The following is an 18,754-nucleotide window of genomic DNA, read 5'->3' as shown; positions in this document are numbered from 1 at the left end:
AGCTGGCAAACATTTAGTTGGAATTCCATGCTGTAATTAGATCACCTGGTATGTGCTGCACAACAGAACGACTCACAAGGCTCCAGTCTCTCTTCCTCTTCTTCTTCTTCTTCTTCTTCTTTAGGATTTGGTTTGGTGGATTGCATCCAATTTTTAGGGGTACACGCCACCGCCTACTGTACTGGTGTGTGAGGCTATTCACTGCCTACCTACATTCAATTATTGATACGGTAATACAAAACTGGGAAAAAGGAAAATTACCCTGCCAACTATTAACCCTCTCTAAAAAACACCACCCCATTCCACTATTTAACGCTATGTAATCCTACACCAGAACAACGACCAAACTGTTCTGCAGTACATCCTTGCAATCCCAAGTACCTCTCTGCCACTGCCACCACAACCTCTATTTTCTGTGACGACCATGGCTACAAATACTAAAAATCCCACCTTACTGAAGCAAATATTCTTCCCATCACTCTCTCTTGGTCTCTGCCTACTCACAGGAATCCTCTCACTATCCCTCACCCCGTACCCATCTTCCTCAACCACTCTCTTCACGCTTAGGCATACAACACTCTGTGTACTACTCTAACTCTACATGCCTTTCTCTCACCGGACACCTCCGATCTCCCGCCCCGTGATCACCCCCACAGCTAACACACACAACTTTCTCCACCGCTACTACGCATTCCTTCGTCTCATGCCCATAAACTTGACAACTAAAACACCATAGTATTTCCAGAAAACAAAAGCTCTCACGGGATAACTTACACTTCTTAACTTGACCTTGTCGGGCACTTAATGCCACCCCCGTTATCATTCCTTTCAACGGCGCCCTCCTCAGGAGAGAAGAGCACGTCACATTTCTTGTCCCTAATAGCGTGAGCCTGAGCACCCACTGCCTCTGGACTGAAGAAACACAATAAATCATCACTAATGCACTCTGAATTACTCTCACCAACTCAACATTCCCCAACCCCTTCTCCACCCAACCCGAACGAACACACATCCTTTTCATCCTCGGGACGAGGCACGAACTCAGTGGTCCTCACAGCAGGTACTACATCCATACTCTAGTCAGGTTCCATCTCTAGAGCACGTAATACTCTTTTTGCACTGGACGCCAACCCTCCTCACCACGCTTCTTCCCTCTACACTCAGCTCCTTTACGGCGGTCATCACCTGCCACCTCAATGAATTTACACTCACTCTCGTCACATTCACTTTCCTTCCAAAAGGAAAGTAAATGCTCTTCCAAAAGTTCTGTGTAATCCTCCATTCCATATTCCATCAAAACATATGCCACTTTTCTGCTTTTTTCCTTATCCGCCATCTTCTCCTTCACCAGATCTTCCAGAAGGCTTCTGCAATCCCCCACTCCATATTTATTCATAATATGTTCCACTTTCTTCCTTTTTTCCTTATCCGTCATCTTCCAGGCACCATGTTGATAGTGAATGTTTTGGGCATCAGAAAGCCCCTGGATTTCTATCTCAGGTTGTTCTTTGTTTTCTCTACAGGAAGGGATAGCAATCTCTCCCATCTTTCAATGTTGTATTCTTGTAAACAAACAACATGTGACTGGGGACTACCGGTAAGCTTAATAATGTATAATAATGTGACATGTGAAATTAAGAACGGGGGATCTACTTTATCTCATAATGTATTGTACAAGTTAAACAGCTGGTATTTACTTAAAAGGTAACTACTAATATTAAAATGTATAAAAAAACTTCAAAAGTTTTAATGATACTGAAAAACCATCCAGTGGCTATTTTCAAATACTCCTGTATACTGCCCAAGCCTATTTTACATTTACATTACAGTTGTTTAGCAGACACGCTTATCCAGAGTGACTTACAGGAGCAATTACGTACATACCCCAAACAAAAGCCATGGATTACAGGCAACATCCTCACTGAGCTAAAGGGTAGAGCTGCCGCTTTCAAGGAGCGGGACTCTAACCTCAGACAAACCATCAAAGCGTCAATACAGGACTAAGATTGAATCGTACTACACTGGCTCCGACGCTCGTCGCATGTGGCAGGGCTTGCAAACCATTACAGACTACAAAGGGAAGCACAGCCGTGAGCTGCCCAGTGACACGAGCCTACCAGACAAGCTAATTATGCTCTATGCTCGTTTTGAGGCAAGCAACACTGAGGCATGCATGAGAGCATTGGCTGTTCCGGACAACTGTGTGATCACGCTCTCCGTAGCCGATGTGAGTAAGACCAGGTCAACATTCACAAGGCCGCAGGGCCAGACGGATTACCAGGACGTGTACTCCGAGCATGCGCTGACCAACTGGTAAGTGTCTTCACTGATATTTTCAACCCTGACTGAGTCTGTAATACCAACATGTTTCAAGCAGACCACCATAGTCCCTGTGCTCAAGAACACTAAAGTAACCTGCCTAAATGACAACCGACCCATAGCACTGACATCTGTAGCCATGAAATGCTTTGAAAGGTTGGTCATAGCTCACATCAACACCATTATCCCAGAAACCCTAGACCCACTCCAATTCGCGTACCGCCCCAACAGATGACACAATCTCTATTGCACTCCACACTTCCCTTTCCCACCTGGACAAAAGGAACACCTATGTGAGAATGTTGTTCATTGACTACAGCTCAGCGTTCAACACCATAGTGCCCTCAAAGCTCATCACTACGCTAAGGACCCTGGGACTAAACACCTCCCTCTGCAACTGAATCCTGGACTCCTGACGGGCCGCCCCCCAGGTGGTAAGGGTAGATAACAACACATCCACCACACTGATCCTCAACACGGGGGGCCCTCAGGGGTGTGTGCTCATTCCCCTCCTGTACTCCCTGTTCACTCATGGCTGCATGGCCAGGCATTGGCGACTCCATTACCCACAATAATAGACGCAAAAATAATCATCCAGCGATCATACACTGTTTACCAGGGGGCAGGGCTACCGACGTAAAGGCTAATCTGAAGATGGTACTGGCTAGGCTAAATCTGTCGAGTGTAGAAAGTATAGGGAGATTGTTATCCACGTCACTCTCCATGCCGTCCCACAGGACGTGCTACATTGTCGTGCTGCTGCTCCAGTTTCAACTGTTCTGCTTGCGGCTATGGAACTTTGACCTTTTCACAGGACGTGCTACCTTGTCGTGCTGCTACTCCAGTTTCAACTGTTCTGCTTGCGGCTATGGAACCCTGACCTTTTCACAGGTCATGCTACCTTGTCACTGAACCTTGTGTTTTCGACCCTCTCTCTGTCTCTATGCCACACCTGCTGTCTTGCTCGGCTATGAAAAGCCAACTGACAAATACAATCTATTTTTTGGCTTAGTTGTGGTCAATTTGCAGTGTATACATTATTATAATTATGTTTCAGCCCCCCGGCAATCGTAAAATCATCATCAAACTAGTTGCCTACCCCTGGTTTAAGCTTTCAAAACCTAACTAACTTTGAGAGGTTCAGGCTGACCCAACTTAGATTGCTTGTATTCATATTTTTGATCTTATTAATACTTTTTCAACTATAACGATTTAAAATCTGCAAATATTAACATTGGTTTGAATGCTCCATAAACCTAAACGGGAAATACATAATGTTTCAGTCAGGTCAATCACATCAAGATTATGATCAGTGATTAGTTCATTGACTATGACTGCTTTGAAAGAGGTCTTTATTCCAGTGAGATTGCTAAGGTGAACACCACCATGTTTAGTTTTGCTCAACCTAGTTCGAGGTATAGACACTGTCTCAATGGGGATAGCTGAGGTGACTACACTGAGTGTGCTAGTGGCAGTCTCCGCTAACTGGCAGGCTGGCTAACATCCTGCTGCCTGGCCTGCACCCTATCTCATTTTAGAGCAAGAGGAGTTAGAGCCTGGTCTATGTTGATAGATAAGATGAGAGCACCCCACCAGCTACGATGGAGTCCGTCACTCCTTAGGAGGCCAGGCTTGATCCTGTTTGTGGGTGAGTCCCAGAAAGGGGGTCAATTATCTACAAATTATATATTTTGGGAGGGGGGGGGAACCAGCGGTTGAGTTGTGAGACTGCTGTAGAGCTCATCACTCCCCCTAACTGGGAGGGCCCAGAGGCAATTACTCGATGCTGACACATCTTTCTAGCTGATTGACACGCTTGGTGACATCTGACTGTTTCACCCTAACATCGTTGGTGCCAACGTGGATAACAATCTCCCTATACTCTCTACACTCACCAATTTTAGCCTAGCCAGTGCCATCTTCAGATTAGCCTTTACGTCGGTAGCCCTTCCCCCTGGTAAACAGTGTATGATCGCTGGGTGATTCTTTTTAAGTCTAATATTGCGGGTAATGGAGTTGCCAATGACAATGGTTTTCAATTTGTCAGAACTAATGGTGGGAGGCTTCAGCGGCTCAGACCCCGTAAAGGGTGGGGGAGAGATCGGAGAAGGCTTGGCATCTGACTGACTCGTTGCTTAGTGGGGAGAACCGGTTGAACGATTCTGTCGACTGAATGAGCGACAGCATTTTTTCCCAGAAGCCTTGAGAAAAGTCTCTGGCTGTGGAGACATTGTGCGGAGGGGATTTAGACTGGTATCTATACTTACTGGTGGCACAGACGTTGTGTCATCCTTTCCTAGACTTAATTTATCCTTGCCTAACGATTGCATCTGAAGCTGTGCTGCAACACGGCTATCCACACTATAAGGACATTTTTAACTAATTTTTGTACAATTCCTGACATTTAATCCTAGTAAAAACTCCCTGTCTTAGGTCAGTTAGGATCACCACTTTATTTTAAAGAATGTGTAATGTCAGAATAATAGCAGAGAGAATGATATATTTCAGCTTTTATTTATTTCATCACATTCACAGTGGGTCAGAAGTTTACATACACTCAATTAGTATTTAGTAGCATTGCCTTTAAATTGTTTAACTTGGATCAAGCATTTTGGGTAGCCTTCCACAAGATTCCCACAATAAGTTGGGTGAATTTGGCCCATTCCTCCTGACAGAGCTGGTGTAACTGAGTCATGTTTGTAGGCCTCATTGCTCACACAAGCTTTTTCAGTTCTGCCCACAATTTTCTATAGGATTGAGGTCAAGGCTTTGTGATGGCCACTCCAATACCTTGACTTTGTTGTCCAAAGCCATTTTGCCACAACTTTGGAAGTATGTTTCGGGTCATTGTCCATTTGGAAGACCCATTTGTGACCAAGCTTTAACTTCCTGATGTCTTGAGATGTTGCTTCAATATATCCACATACTTTTCCTATCTCATGATGCCATCTATTTTGTGAAGTGCACCTGTCCCTCCTGCAGCAACGCACCCCCACAACATGATGCTGCCACCCCCGTGCTTCACGGTTGGGATGGTGTTCTTCGGCTTGCAAACCTCCCCTTTTTTCCTCCAAACATAACGATGGTCATTATGGACAAACAGTTCTATATTTGTTTCATCAGCCCAGTGGAAATTTCTCCAAAATGTATGATCTTTGTCCCCATGTGCAGTTGCAAACCGTAGTCTGGCTTTTTTTATGGGGGTTTTGGAGCAGTGGCTTCTTCCTTGCTGAGCTGTCTTTCAGGTTATATCGATATAGCACTTGTTTTACTGTGGATATAGATACGTTTTGTACCTGTTTCCTCCAGCATTATTTACAAGGTCCGTTGCTGTTGTTCTGGGATTGATTTGCACTTTTCGCACCAAAGTATGTTCATCTCTAAGAGACAGAATGCAGCTCCTTCCTGAGTGGTATGACTGCTGCTTGGTCCCATGGTGTTTATACTTGCGTACTATTGTTTGTACAGATGAACGTGGTACCTTCAGGCGTTTGCGCCCAAGGATGAACCAGACTTGGGAGTCTACAATTTTTTCTGAGGTCTTGGCTGATTTCTTTTGATTTTCCTATGATGTCAAGCAAAGAGACACTGAGGTTGAAGTTAGGCCTTGAAATACATCCACAGGTACACCTTCAATTGACTCAAATTATGTCAATTAGCCTGTCAGAAGCTTCTAAAGCCATGACATCATTTTCTGGAATTTTCCAAGCTGTTTAAAGGCACAGTAAACTTTGTGTATGTACACTTCGGACCCACTGGAATTGTGATACAGTGAATTTTAAGTGATATAATCTGTATGTAAACAATTGTTGGAAAAATGACTTGTGTCATGCACAAGGTAGATGTCCTATCCGACTTGCCAAAACTATAGTTTGTTAACAAGAAATTTGTGGAGTGGTTGAAAAACAAGTTTTAATGACTCCAACCTAAGTGTATGTAAACTTCCGACTTCAGCTGTACATCTGTAGTTTGTAATTATATAATTTAGATCTAATTTTAGTGGTAATAAAATATAATAAATAATTTTCCAATTATGTTTTTAACAGCTCCGTGTTTTGTCAAATTGAAAAGAAATTGGGATTGCCTCTCCCCCCGCGGTACGCCTTTACAATAAAAGATAGCAGTTTTGAAACTGCAGTAAAAGTGCAGTAACTGCAGTCGACTGTGGTATTTTGGACACAGTAATAGCAGAATAACTGTTATACTGCACTCTAACTGCAGTTACACTGCAAAATTACTGTAGTAAAGAAAACAGTGTTATTTTGGAACCAGTATTTACAGCATACTGCGGTTATACTGCACTCTTACAGCAATCTTTTTTCGTAAGGGCGGCAGCACTACATACCTGCTACCGACCACAACCACACAACTACTGACAACAACTACAACTCTAGTCTGCACTAGCTATGGTCCAGCTCTGTTCCTGGGCGTAGCTAGATTCTAGCTAGCTCTGGTTCACACTAGCTCTGGTCTGCAATAACTAGCTGTGGTCCAGGGCATAGATAGTAGCTAGCTAGCTCTGGTCTGGACTAGCTGTGGTCTTGCTCTGGTCTGCACTAACAAGCTCGGGGCCAGGGTGTAGCTTATAGCTAGCTAGCTCTGGTCCACACTAGCATTGGTCTCGTGCTGATCTGCACTAGCTCTGACCCATGGCATAGGTTAGCTTTGTGTACCCATAGCAGGAAGTGTACCCTTCAATCTGTACTGTGATTTGTTTATTTAAATTGTGGGATTTGTTGAGCTTTCCCCTCCTCTGCATAAAGCTTGCCCCCTCCCCTGACTAAAGCATCACAATGGCAGGCAACCTTTGCGAGTGTACCCATGAGTTTACCAGTAAAATTGCCAGGTTTGAAATCACTGCCACAACACTTTCAGAATGTTAAATAGTATTGAATGCAGGTAAAACTAAGTATATGTTGTTCTCTAGAGCGCATAAAAATAAGTCTGATGATTTAAGCATATGTATTTTAGACGGGATCCATATTGATCATATATCAGTGCTTACAAATATCTGGGCAGCTGTATAGATGAAAAGCTGTCTTTTAAAAAGCATATTGATGAATTCGTTATGAAGTTGAGAATAAAAAGTGGATTATTCTATAGAAATAGGTCTTGCCTCTCGCTAAATAGTAGAAAGCAGATGATTCACTCGATGTTCCTATTGGTCCTAGACTATGGCAACATCATCTATATCAGGGGTGTCAAAGTCAAATGGACGGAGGGCCAAATAAAAAATGTAGCTACAAGCCGAGGGCCGGACTGTTCGAATGTTCATTGAAAAATTTTTAAATGACGCATATAGTCTAGTGAACCTAATTGAACCTACTGAAAACCTAACAAATATATTCCAATATGATCAGATAAATAAAGCAATATTTTCTTATGGCTCTGTCAGTAATCTTTAATTTTCAACAGACACAAAAGACAAATTTCCTTTATATAAAAATCCCCATAACATGAACATTAAATGAAAGAAACCGGTATTCAAGGCACCATCAGTAGCCTATATTTTCTATTTTAGCAAAAGTGGGCTAAATTTACTTCAAAGAAAAAAACAATAATAGCAATTTTCTATCATCCACTCAACTGAAATATTTTTAAAATATAATTGGATTGAAATACAATAAAATAAAGTGCAAAAATCTATTAATCAAAAACAACACTTTGTTTAAGGAGAAGTAACATGCAGTGAAAACAAATATTAAACTTTAACTTTTAAACTTGAACTGAGTAAAAACTCTAAATATGTGATTGCACAGTAATGTTCACTTGTTTGAGGTTGAGGGTGATACTTGGTGGTGTCCCATCTTTTCCACAAGTTCATCAATGTTCGGGGTAAGGCTCTGAGCTGAGGAAATCGTCAGAATTGAGTGGAGGTGTTCAGCAGTAAGTCGACTTCTGTGTGATGTTTTGTTCAAGTTCATCAAAGAAAACAGTTGTTCACACAGGTATGTGCTGCCAAACATAGACAACGTTTGAGCAGCCTGGATGCGCAGCTGGGGCATTGTGTCGGGGAGGAAACGGGCGAACTCCGCAGCACCCACTGCCGCATATTTTGCCCTCAGTGCATCATTGCATTGGAGGTCAATCAACTCCATTTGGAGGTTTGGTGGTGAGCTTTCCACGTCAACAGCAAATGGGTTACCGAGCAGTTCCAACCTGCTTTTTGTGCTTCAAAGTCAGCAAATCGGCGTCGAAAGTCAGCGGCAAGCATACCTATTTTATCAGCCAACTGTGCGCTCGGGAACGCACTGGTAGAGAGCTTCTCTTTCATGGTCTGGCAGCTGGGAAAGTGGCTCAAATTTTCTTTCCGCATCTGCGTCTCCCACAGAGTCAGTTTGGTTTTAAATGCCTTCACTGTACTGTACATATCAGAGATGACACGATCCCGACCCTGCAGCTGCAAGTTCATTGCATTCAGATGACTCGTAATGTCACACAGAAAAGCCATTTCACACAGAAACATTTCGTCTCGGAGTTGTGTTGTGTCTTTCCCTTTGCTGTCCAAGAACAGACAAATCTCCTCACGAAGCTCGAAACATCTTTGAAGCACCTTTCCCTGGCTTAGCCATCGCACCTCTGTGTGATAAGGCAAATCACCATGCTCCGTTTCTAACTCCGTCAGAAATGCCTTGAACTGGCGGTGATTCAAACCTTTGGCTCTGATAAAGTTAACTGTGCGCGTGATGATGCTCATTACATGCTCCATTTTCAAGGCTTTACCGCACAACGCTTCCTGGTGTATGATACAATGATAAGCTGTCAGCTCACCTGTCGCGTTTTCCTCTTGCATCTTTTCCCGTATCTTCGCCACCAGTCCGCTCCTGTGTCCACACATCGCAGGTGCTCCGTCGGTTGTCAAACCCACAAGTTTTTCCCAAGGCAGCTCCATCTCATTTACACATCTTGACACCTCTTCATACAAATCATGCCCCGTAGTTGTGCCATGCATAGGACGTAAAGCCAAAAACTCCTCTGTCACGCTTAGGCTGGAGTCCACTCCGCGGATGAAAATTGACAACTGGGCAATGTCAGAAATGTCGGTGCTCTCATCCACAGCCAAGGAATATGCAATGAAATCTTTTCCCTTTTTCACAAGCTGCTCTTTTAGATTGATGGACAACTGGTCTACTCTCTCGGCAATGGTGTTTCTGCTCAGACTCACATTTAAAAAGAGTTGCCTTTTTTCTGGGCAAACTTCGTCACAAACTTTAATCATGCAGTTTTTGATGAAATCCCCCTCCGTAAATGGCCGGGCTGATTTAGCGATCTCTTCTGCCAAAATAAAACTGGCCTTGACAGCAGCCTGGCCTTGTGATTTGGCTTTTTGAACAGAGCCTGTCGAGATTTGAGGCCTCGTTTTAATTCCTCTGCCTTTTGTAGCCTTTGTTCCATGTCCATATTCTTGTTTTTGTCCGCGTGTTTCGTTTCATAATGTCGTCTCAGATTATACTCTTTCAGTACCGCCACACTTTCTCCACACAGAAGACACACAGGTTTTCCAGCTACCTCCGTGAACAAATACTCCGACTCCCACCTTGTTTGAAACCCCGGTTCTCAGTGTCCACCTTCCGTTTTGCCATTTTTGATGGGTATCTGAAAGTTAATTTTACTGTGATGCTGACAACTGCTGTGCCAATAAATATTGAAATGAAGCAGCCTACTGCTCGGTGCGTCACCGTTGCATTGTGGGAAATGTAGTATTGGTGCGTGTAAAAGATCTGCGGGCTGCCGGCTTGCTGCGGTCTGCGGGCCGGTTCTAATAATAAATCAAGATCATCCCAGGGGCCGTAAAAAACCTTCTCGCGGGCCGGATGTGGCCCGCGGGCCTTGACTCTGACATATGTGATCTATATGAACGCAGCTAACGCTTCATTAAAAACGTTAGCTGCAGTTTATCATAAGTCAGTGATGCCAACTTAGCAATTTTGTTGACGAACCAAACCCAATGAATATAGTTGGTCACGAATGTTTGATCTTGAACAGAACTTACAACATCAATCAACATGTCTCAATCAAAATTGTACAGAAAAGAGTGGGAGGGAGTCTGTACCTGAACAAATGTCAAATCATATTTTTTGCCGAGATGGCCAGTCAATTTGACGTTATTGAGTATTCTACGTAATGACGCAGTTTTACGTTATCACGCAATGACATCACAATGGCATTTAGCAACTTTTAGCAACAAATCAACCTAGTAACTTACCCTGAAAATTATTTTGCAACACTGAGTTTAGTACTCCTCACTGCATTCTTTACCAGAAAGTTGGTTGGCTGTATTTGATGTCACGTAGGTTGATACGCTGCTTTGTTTTAATTTATAAAACCCTTTTACAAAAAGTCCCACTTTACCTAACATCATTACTAAACTTTAGATTTAGGAATTACCACACCCGGTCTCAGGGATGGCTAACTGGAAATTCCTTTGGTCTCTACTGAGTTAGGTAAATCCGCTTTTAGTTTTCTTGCACCCTATTTGTGGAACAATCTTCAAAATGTTCTTAAATGTGATGTTTTGGTGCCTCTGGGGCAATTCAGAAAGCTGATTGAGGACCTTATTACTGATGAATGTGTTTGTTTTTTATGACCATGTTTTTCTTTTCGCTTGCATTTTGTATTTATATTTTGGTGTGTGAATCTTGCAGCCTGCCAACCAACATATACCCTATACACACAAATCTAAGTAAATGGAATGGAAGTAAGAATATATAAATATATGAACAAGCAATGTCAGAGCAGCATAGACTAAGATACAGTAGAATATTATAGAATACAGTATATAGATATGAGATGAGTAATGCAAGATATATAAACATTGTTAAAGTGATTAGTGTTCCATTTATTAAAGTGGCCAGTGATTTCAAGTATATTTATATAGGCAGCAGCATCTGTGTGCTAGTGATGGCTATTTAACAGTCTGATGGCTTTGAGATAGAAGATGTTTTTCAGTCTCTCGGTCCCAGCATTGATGCACCTGTGCTGACCTCGCCTTCTGGCTGATAGCGGGGTGAACGGGCAGTGGCTCAGGTGGTTGTTGTCCTGATCTTTCTGGCCTTCTTGTGACATCGGGTGATGTAGGTGTCCTGGAGGGTAGGTAGTTTACCCCTGGTGATGTGTTGGCCAGACCACACCACCCTCTGGAGAGCCCTGCGGTTGCGGGCGGTGCAGTTGCTGTACCATGAGGTGATACAGCCCGACAGGATGCTCTCAATTGTGCATCTGTAAAAGTTTGTGAGGGTTTAGGTGCCAAGCCACATTTCTTCAGCCTCCTGAGGTTGAAGAGACACTGTTGTGCCTTCTTCACCACACTGTCTGTGTGAGTGGACCATTTAAGTTTGTCTGTGATGTGTACGCTGAGGAACTTGAACCTTTCCACCTTCGCCACTGCGGTCCCGTCAATGTGGATAAGGGGGTGCACCCTCTGCTGTTTCCTGAAGTCCATGATCATCTCCTTTGTTTTATTGACGTTGAGTGAGAGGTTATTTTCTCTGCACTACTACTGTTGTGACGTCTGCAAACTTGATGATTGAGTTGGAGGCGTGCTTGCCCATGCAGTCATGGGTGAACAGGGATTACAGGAGGGGGCTGAGTACGCACCCTTCTGGAAGTCTAGGACCCAGTTGCACAGGGTGGGGTTCAGACCCAGGGCCTCGAGCTTACTATGTACTATGTTGTTGAATGCTGAGCTATAGCCAATGAACAGCATTCTTACATAGGTATTCCTCTTGTCCAGATTAGATTGGGCAGTGTGATGGCGATTGCATCGTCTGTGGATCTATTGGAGCAGTAAGCAAATTGAAGTGGGTCTAGGGTGACATGTAAGGTAGGGGTGATATGATCCTTGATTAGTCTCAAGGCACTTCATATGATGACAGAAGTGAGTGTTACTGGGGCGATAGTCATTTAGTTCAGTTATTTTTGGTTTCTTGGGTACAGGAACAATGGTGGCCATCTTGAAGCATGTGGGGACATGTGGGGACAGCAGACTGGGATAGAGCATGCGCAGACTGGGATAGGATAAGATTGAATATGTCCGTAAACACACCAGCCAGCTGGTCTGCGCATGCTCTGAGGACGCGGCTAGGGATGCCGACTGGGCCTGCAGCCTTGCGAGGGTTAACACGCTTTGATTTCTTACTTACTTCGGCCACGTGGACCTGTACATTCCTCAAAGCCTGTGAAGAAGGTAGGTGAACCATATCATAACATTACACATCATTCACCATGTGTCCCCATGTATACAGAGACAGTATAATTCCACTGCAGTTACATGTGCTGGTGCCTCTCAGGCAGTATACATTATTGACTGAGGACCTCTATGTAGTTGAATGTGATTGCTTTTTTAAAGTATGTTTATTTTGTTATTGTGTGCTGAATTATGTTGTTTTATACACATATATGTGTATGTTACATTATTCCGTTTTTATTGTAATGTACAGAGCTCTCTTGCAAAATAGATTCCTAATTTCAATGTGACTCCCTGTTTAGATAAAGGTTAAATAAAAATGAATATGCAAATCTTTGAGAAACCCCAAGGTTGATTGGTGTCGTTGGGTGTTCTGGGACAGTGATTGGTCACTGTAACAATGACACAAATCTGAGCTCACGTCTGCGTGACGCAAGTCACAGTTGTCTACAAATTGAGGGCTCGCGCCTCTTCATCAATGAAATAGTAAAGACAGCGAGGTTCTGCCACGACACTGGAGAAAAAACACCGAAACTTGAGCTACTCCCTGCCTCGTATTAGTTGGATTGTATTTGTTACTGATTGTGAGTGTCACTTCAACTGGGACTAGGAGCAGAAGTTTCAAAAACCGACTCAAAATGAAATACGTTATAGGAATTGGCGGGTAAGTTCAGTTTTTATTTTGTCGTTTGAAAATCTGTTTTATTATATAATGTATTTTTTGATTAGTAAAACATGTTTTATAAATGATTTAGTTGATAAACGTAACACCGGTATAAAAATCTAAACACATGCCATGTTACGCGTTAGCTGGTAAGGGGGTAAGCTACGTTAGTTACCTATCAACGTTGATTTTCTCGTCTAACATTTTAAGTTATTTATGCAAAATAAGAAACGGTAAGGATCCAGGGATAAAATATAAATAAATTACTAGGGCAATGTATTAACGCCATGTGCTGTAGGTAGTTAACTGGGGACTTGGTTTTAGCAAATCGCCTGTCACGTTTGTATGTTGTCGTAGTCGGGCGGGAGATTTAAAATTCCAGCGCGGACTTTCACATTGAACACATTGGAGGGAGTCTCAATTTCTAGATTTGCAAACGTGAGCGCCATTCTCCTTACTGGCAGCTTGTATTATACATGTTTATTAAGCATGAATATTTCTTTTTGCCAGCAATGTTTTACTATAATGTAACAATTTTACTTGGATGAATATCAGGCTAGCTAACGCTAAATGTAGGACTGGCAACGTTCCGAGTTGTTTTCAAAGCTTCTTACTAAATTCAGAGATCCACTTAGCAAACTTACCTAGCTAACGTTAGTTATAAAACGTTTGATTGCAGACGTATTCAGAGTAGCTAACATTTGTTGACCTTGCTATTTTAGGTAGCCAGCTATGTGCCCTGTCCCGCCACAATGGTTAGGTTGCTAGCTACTACTACAATGCATACAATGCTGACTGCTATTTGAGTAACCTACTGCAATAATGCCTGCAAGGTATGTGGATGAGTGGTGTATAGACCGCTTAGACTTTGAATACACGGACGCCTTGCTAAATCGCATGACATGTTTATCTATTTTCAGTGTGACTAATGGTGGGAAAACCACTTTGACGAATAGGCTGATCAAGTCACTACCTAACTGTTGTGTGGTGCATCAAGATGACTTTTTCAAGGTAAACTTGGTCTGCTAAAACGTCTCTATACAGTGTTGTATTTGCATGACCTTGTTAAGGGAAAATATCCCAAACACTCACACATTAACCAATAGCCATGATGCATGCCATCTACGGCACCTGTCATTCCCTTTCATTAGATCTGTGTAGTATGCTGTAAATGAACCTAGTTGTCTTTTCACACACACGCCTTGCTTATTGCCACCTTTTTAAAATTCAACTGCATTAACCTGTACAGGATCAGAACTTGTGCTGAGTAGCTCACTGCTCTTGTGCTTTGTTTCCTGTTTTATTGACGTCTCTGGTTATATATGGATTCTCAATGCTCTTGTGCATGTTATACCTGCATGCTTCAGCTAGGTGTGCACATCTTGCAATGGGATCTGCCCGTATTCAGATCAGCCTGCGCTTGCAGCAATGTTTTATTGGTGTTATTTCAGAAACCTGACCAGATAGAAGTCGGGGAGGACGGCTTTAGACAGTGGGATGGTAAGCCTGGATTTCACTGTAGGAGACTCATAACTGATCATTGTACTTGTCCCTTAGTGTAACAAAGCATCCCTAAAAATGTCATATTTGATAGTACATGCATAAATATTAATACTACCCTAGAGCACAATTCCCATTAAACAAGACTGAATACATTTCTTCATCCAGGTGTGTCCCTTTTTTGCTAAACTTCCTCCCCTCTGCCTTTCTCTGTTCTATGCAGTGATTACAGCATTGGACATGGATGCCATGGTGAACACTATTCGAGGCTGGAGTGAGAACCCAGTGAAGTTTGCACACTCCCACGGTGTCAACGTGTCCCCTTCCACAGAGGTTGCCGACCCAGATCAGCAGATCCACATTCTGATTGTAGAGGGCTTCCTTCTGTACAACTACAAGTGAGTTTGTCTGCACCACTGCTAACTGGAAATGTACTAGTTAATGGGGGGATGAGAGTAATCAGCTGGTTTGTGTGACATGTATTCAAATAGCTTGTCCCCTATTCCTATGACAACTAATGCTTGCATGCTCTCAACTGGATTTGAAGAAATATGACGACAAATATTTGGACGGTGTCTTTTCAAGTGACGTGTCTGGGCAGTGTTGTCAGCTAGCTAGATTAAGTAAGAGGATGTCAACTGAATGGATGTGGGGTCCAGGAGTGTGCTATCTGTATTATGGTGCTCTGAGAACCTCAATTGTACATTGGTGGAGAGTTGAGGAGAACTAAAAGTTGTCATGTTCCTCCTTCCCCCAGACCCCTGATGGACGTGTATAACAAATGCTACTACATCTCCATTCCATACGGAGAGTGCAAAAGGAGGAGAAGGTGGGAATGGAGGGGCATCAGATCACTAATATTCATATGTTGCTATAGTATGGTAGTCGTTCTGGCCCCCCTGGAAAGTTGTGCTAAATTCATAATTTTGTTTCCCTTTTATTTTTTTAGTACAAGACAATACACCGTCCCTGATCCCCCGGGTCTGTTTGAAGGCCATGTGTGGCCCATGTACTTGAAGCACAGGAATGAGATGGTTGAGAGCGGTTTAGACATCGGTATATACACATTTAGCCTCTTTTCCATTTGTCAGTGAACGTTATTTGTTTTTGTAGGCATTTTGGTGCTAGTAGCTATGACTTCCCTTTGACAAATGTCCTGATCAAGGTTTACATTTTGCCATAGCATATCTGGATGGCTTGAAATCAGAAGAAGGGATCTACAGCCAGGTGTATGAGGATATCCAGAATACACTGTTGAATCGTTTATAGGTAAGAGGTGACACTGGTGTCTGACTTCTGTCTTGTGTTGATGATAATGAAATTGAGTGTGGTGAGAACTTTACTTTTCTGTTTGTACAGCAGGAACTCCATCCCCAAACCTGTATAGACCTGTAAATAGCATCAAGACTGAAGATACTTTTTTTTAAATTGAAGCATTTTTTTCTTATTGTGTAAATTATATTGAAGGAATGTTAACTTATGTTTGACAGAATAATTTCTGTTTTGTTTTCTTATCTAATCTGTTAGTCCATTGCTTGTGTTAATCAAACCACTGCCTAGTATCTGAGGGAGGGGGACAAACTCTGACCATCTGTCAATGAAAATATTTTTTGAGTGGAGGTCAATGCGAAATGCCAAATTTCTACATGAGGCTTATTTGATCAAGTAGATGTTTAATGTTTACGTTTGTTACAAAGGAGCTGATATAAGTGGATTCACATGGCATTTTGATTACTTTGAGGTACAAATAATAATTCTTGATTGGAGTTGTGCCTCTGCCCTCATGGTCTAGAAGGGTCCCACCTGAACTGGCTGCTTGCCTTCCATATTTGAGGAAATGTATTTCCTTTGTTAGAGTGGTCACTTGACTATATTACATCTTTGTTAGTATGTACTTGGCTTTGTTTTGGCAAGTAAATTGTTTAAAATGTGTTCAGATTTCTCAATGTTACTCCTGTGTCCTGTCTTTATTTACAGTTCTCAACTTAATTGTGGTACATGGGGTATGAGTAAATAAAGTTTACATACACCTTAGCCAAAATACATTTAAACTCAATTTTTTCACAAGTCCTGACATTTAATCCAAGTAGGAGTTCCCTGTCTTATACCAGTTAGATCACTATTTTAAGAATGTGACATGTCAGAATAATAGTAGTGAATTATGTTTCAGCTTTTATTTTCATCACATTCCCAGTGGGTCAGAAGTTTACGTAAAGTAAGTTGGTAGAATTGCTTTTAGATTGTTTGACCTGGGTCAAATGTTTCAGGTAGCTTCCCACAATAAGTTGTGGAAATGTTGGTCCATTCCTCGCATACTATTGTTTGTACAGATGAACGTGGTACCTTCAGGCTTTTGGAAATTGCTCCCAAGGATGAACCGGACTCGTGGTCTACAATTTTTTTCTGAGGATTTGGCTGATTTTCTTTTGATTATCCCATTGCTTGTTAAGCAAAGAGGCACTGAGTTTGAAGGTAGGCCTTAATACATCCACAGGTACACCTCCGATTGACTCAAATTGTCAGCCTATCAGACGCTTCTAAAGTCATGACATTTTCTGTAATTCCAAGCTGTTTAAAGGCACAGTCAATTTAGTGTAAACTTCTGACCCACTGGAATTGTGATACAGTGAAATTAATAACAATTGTTGGGAAAATTACTTGTGTCGTGCACAAAGTAGATGTCCTAACTTACTTGGAACAAATAATTGTATTCATTTAAGGACTGATCTTAATTTATAGCTACTGAACTTGTCAAAAATTATAACAGTCATTGCCATAACAGTGAAGTACCAAAAATGTTTCTGAACAAAATGCTACAACTCCACCCTGTTTGAAATAAATGTACAAATCTGGTTTACAGATTACAGTTGTTTACACAGAATATTAGCTGGTGCAATGAACATAAAACATGGAAATAATTAAACTGATCAATTGTGAAGAAATTATTTTAAATATACAATCATTTATGGTAGATTAGCACTTTACAGCACAAAGTGGTAATAACACGGCAATAGTATGGTTTCTCGGCAACTACTGGCAGCTAACATAGTGACTTTCCAGAGTTCTACCTGCAATGCTAGCTGTGACCTGTGCCCCATTGACCTTAAATAAATAAAACCTGTTGACAGGGGAAGGGCTGTGAGGAACCTGTAGGAGACTGATATAGTAACCAGCCGTTGACACACATCCAGTTAACGCAGCCAGCTAACCTTGTAATGGTTGCCCTCTGGAAGACAGGCCCTCAAATACACATTGCTCAGAGCACTCAGAGCACAAAGGCTCTGAGTGCTTGTGGACATAGACAGGCGGAGTGTTTATATTTAGCAGGGATTCCTGCATTGTCAGGGGAGGACATATTGTACTTGTATAAAGATGGACACCTCCACCCTCGAATCCACAGCATGACTGGCCTGTTGCCCATAGCTACCCTTCTGACTGACAGGCAGCTCCCTACCCTTAGCCTTGTCTCATAGACTAAACATAACATAATAAATGTAAATCAGGGAAACTCAAATTGGTGTGATATGTTACGTTTGGTATAGTTACATAAGACAAATGGTTACTTAAGGCAAAAATGAAATGGTCAGGGTGGGTAGGTGGGCGTGTAACACGAATGTCTAGCAACCCAAAGGTTGCGAGTCCAAATCATCACGGACAACTTCAGCATTTTAGCAACTTTAACTACTTACTACTTTATTGCTACTTTGCAACTACTGAGCATGTTAGCTAACCCTTCTCCTAGTCCTTTTAGCGAACCGTAACCCTTTAAAGTAGCTCCTAAATTTAACCCTGAGCCTAGCTAACGTTAGCCATCTAGCCAGAATTCGTAACATATAATACGAATTGTAATTCTTAACATATACAAAAAGGGTATTGGACATCCACAAATTATTACAGTACATACCATGCCAAACGTAACATATCATACTAAATGGAGTGTCCTAGATTTACGTACAGAAATATATGAAATGCTCTGAGACCAGGTTGCACCCAACCTTGCTTCTCTTCCAGCAAAAGTACACAATGCATCAGAGGGGGACAAAGCAGGGGAACAGTGAGACCTGCTCTCTCAATCATGGGCTCTT

The 18,754-nt window shown here is 42.2% G+C and overlaps 1 protein-coding gene across 3 annotated transcripts; it reads left to right on the top strand.

The window, feature by feature from the left end:
• Window positions 1-12,946: 12,946 nt before the first annotated feature.
• LOC118388692 (nicotinamide riboside kinase 2-like) lies at window positions 12,947-16,620 on the top strand. 3 transcript variants are annotated; one of them, XM_035778061.2, is made up of 8 exons: window positions 12,947-13,169; window positions 14,090-14,180; window positions 14,537-14,669; window positions 14,893-15,067; window positions 15,427-15,498; window positions 15,619-15,725; window positions 15,853-15,938; window positions 16,032-16,620. In XM_035778061.2, the coding sequence occupies exons 1-7, from the start codon at window positions 13,144-13,146 to the stop codon at window positions 15,936-15,938; spliced, it is 690 nt and encodes a 229-aa protein (XP_035633954.1). In that variant the 5' UTR covers window positions 12,947-13,143; the 3' UTR covers window positions 16,032-16,620. The 3 variants fall into 3 exon arrangements, with proteins under 3 accessions (XP_035633954.1, XP_035633946.1, XP_035633962.1); XM_035778053.2 differs by having other exon boundaries at window positions 12,951-13,169; window positions 16,029-16,620; XM_035778069.2 differs by having other exon boundaries at window positions 12,959-13,169; window positions 14,621-14,669; window positions 16,029-16,620.
• The last annotated feature ends 2,134 nt before the right edge of the window (window positions 16,621-18,754 follow it).

The sequence above is a fragment of the Oncorhynchus keta genome, chromosome 1, assembly GCF_023373465.1.
Source record: "Oncorhynchus keta strain PuntledgeMale-10-30-2019 chromosome 1, Oket_V2, whole genome shotgun sequence".
NCBI lineage: Eukaryota > Metazoa > Chordata > Actinopteri > Salmoniformes > Salmonidae > Oncorhynchus > Oncorhynchus keta.
The sequence above is the reverse complement of the archived record's forward strand: the minus strand, read 5'-3'. Positions and strand labels throughout refer to the sequence as shown.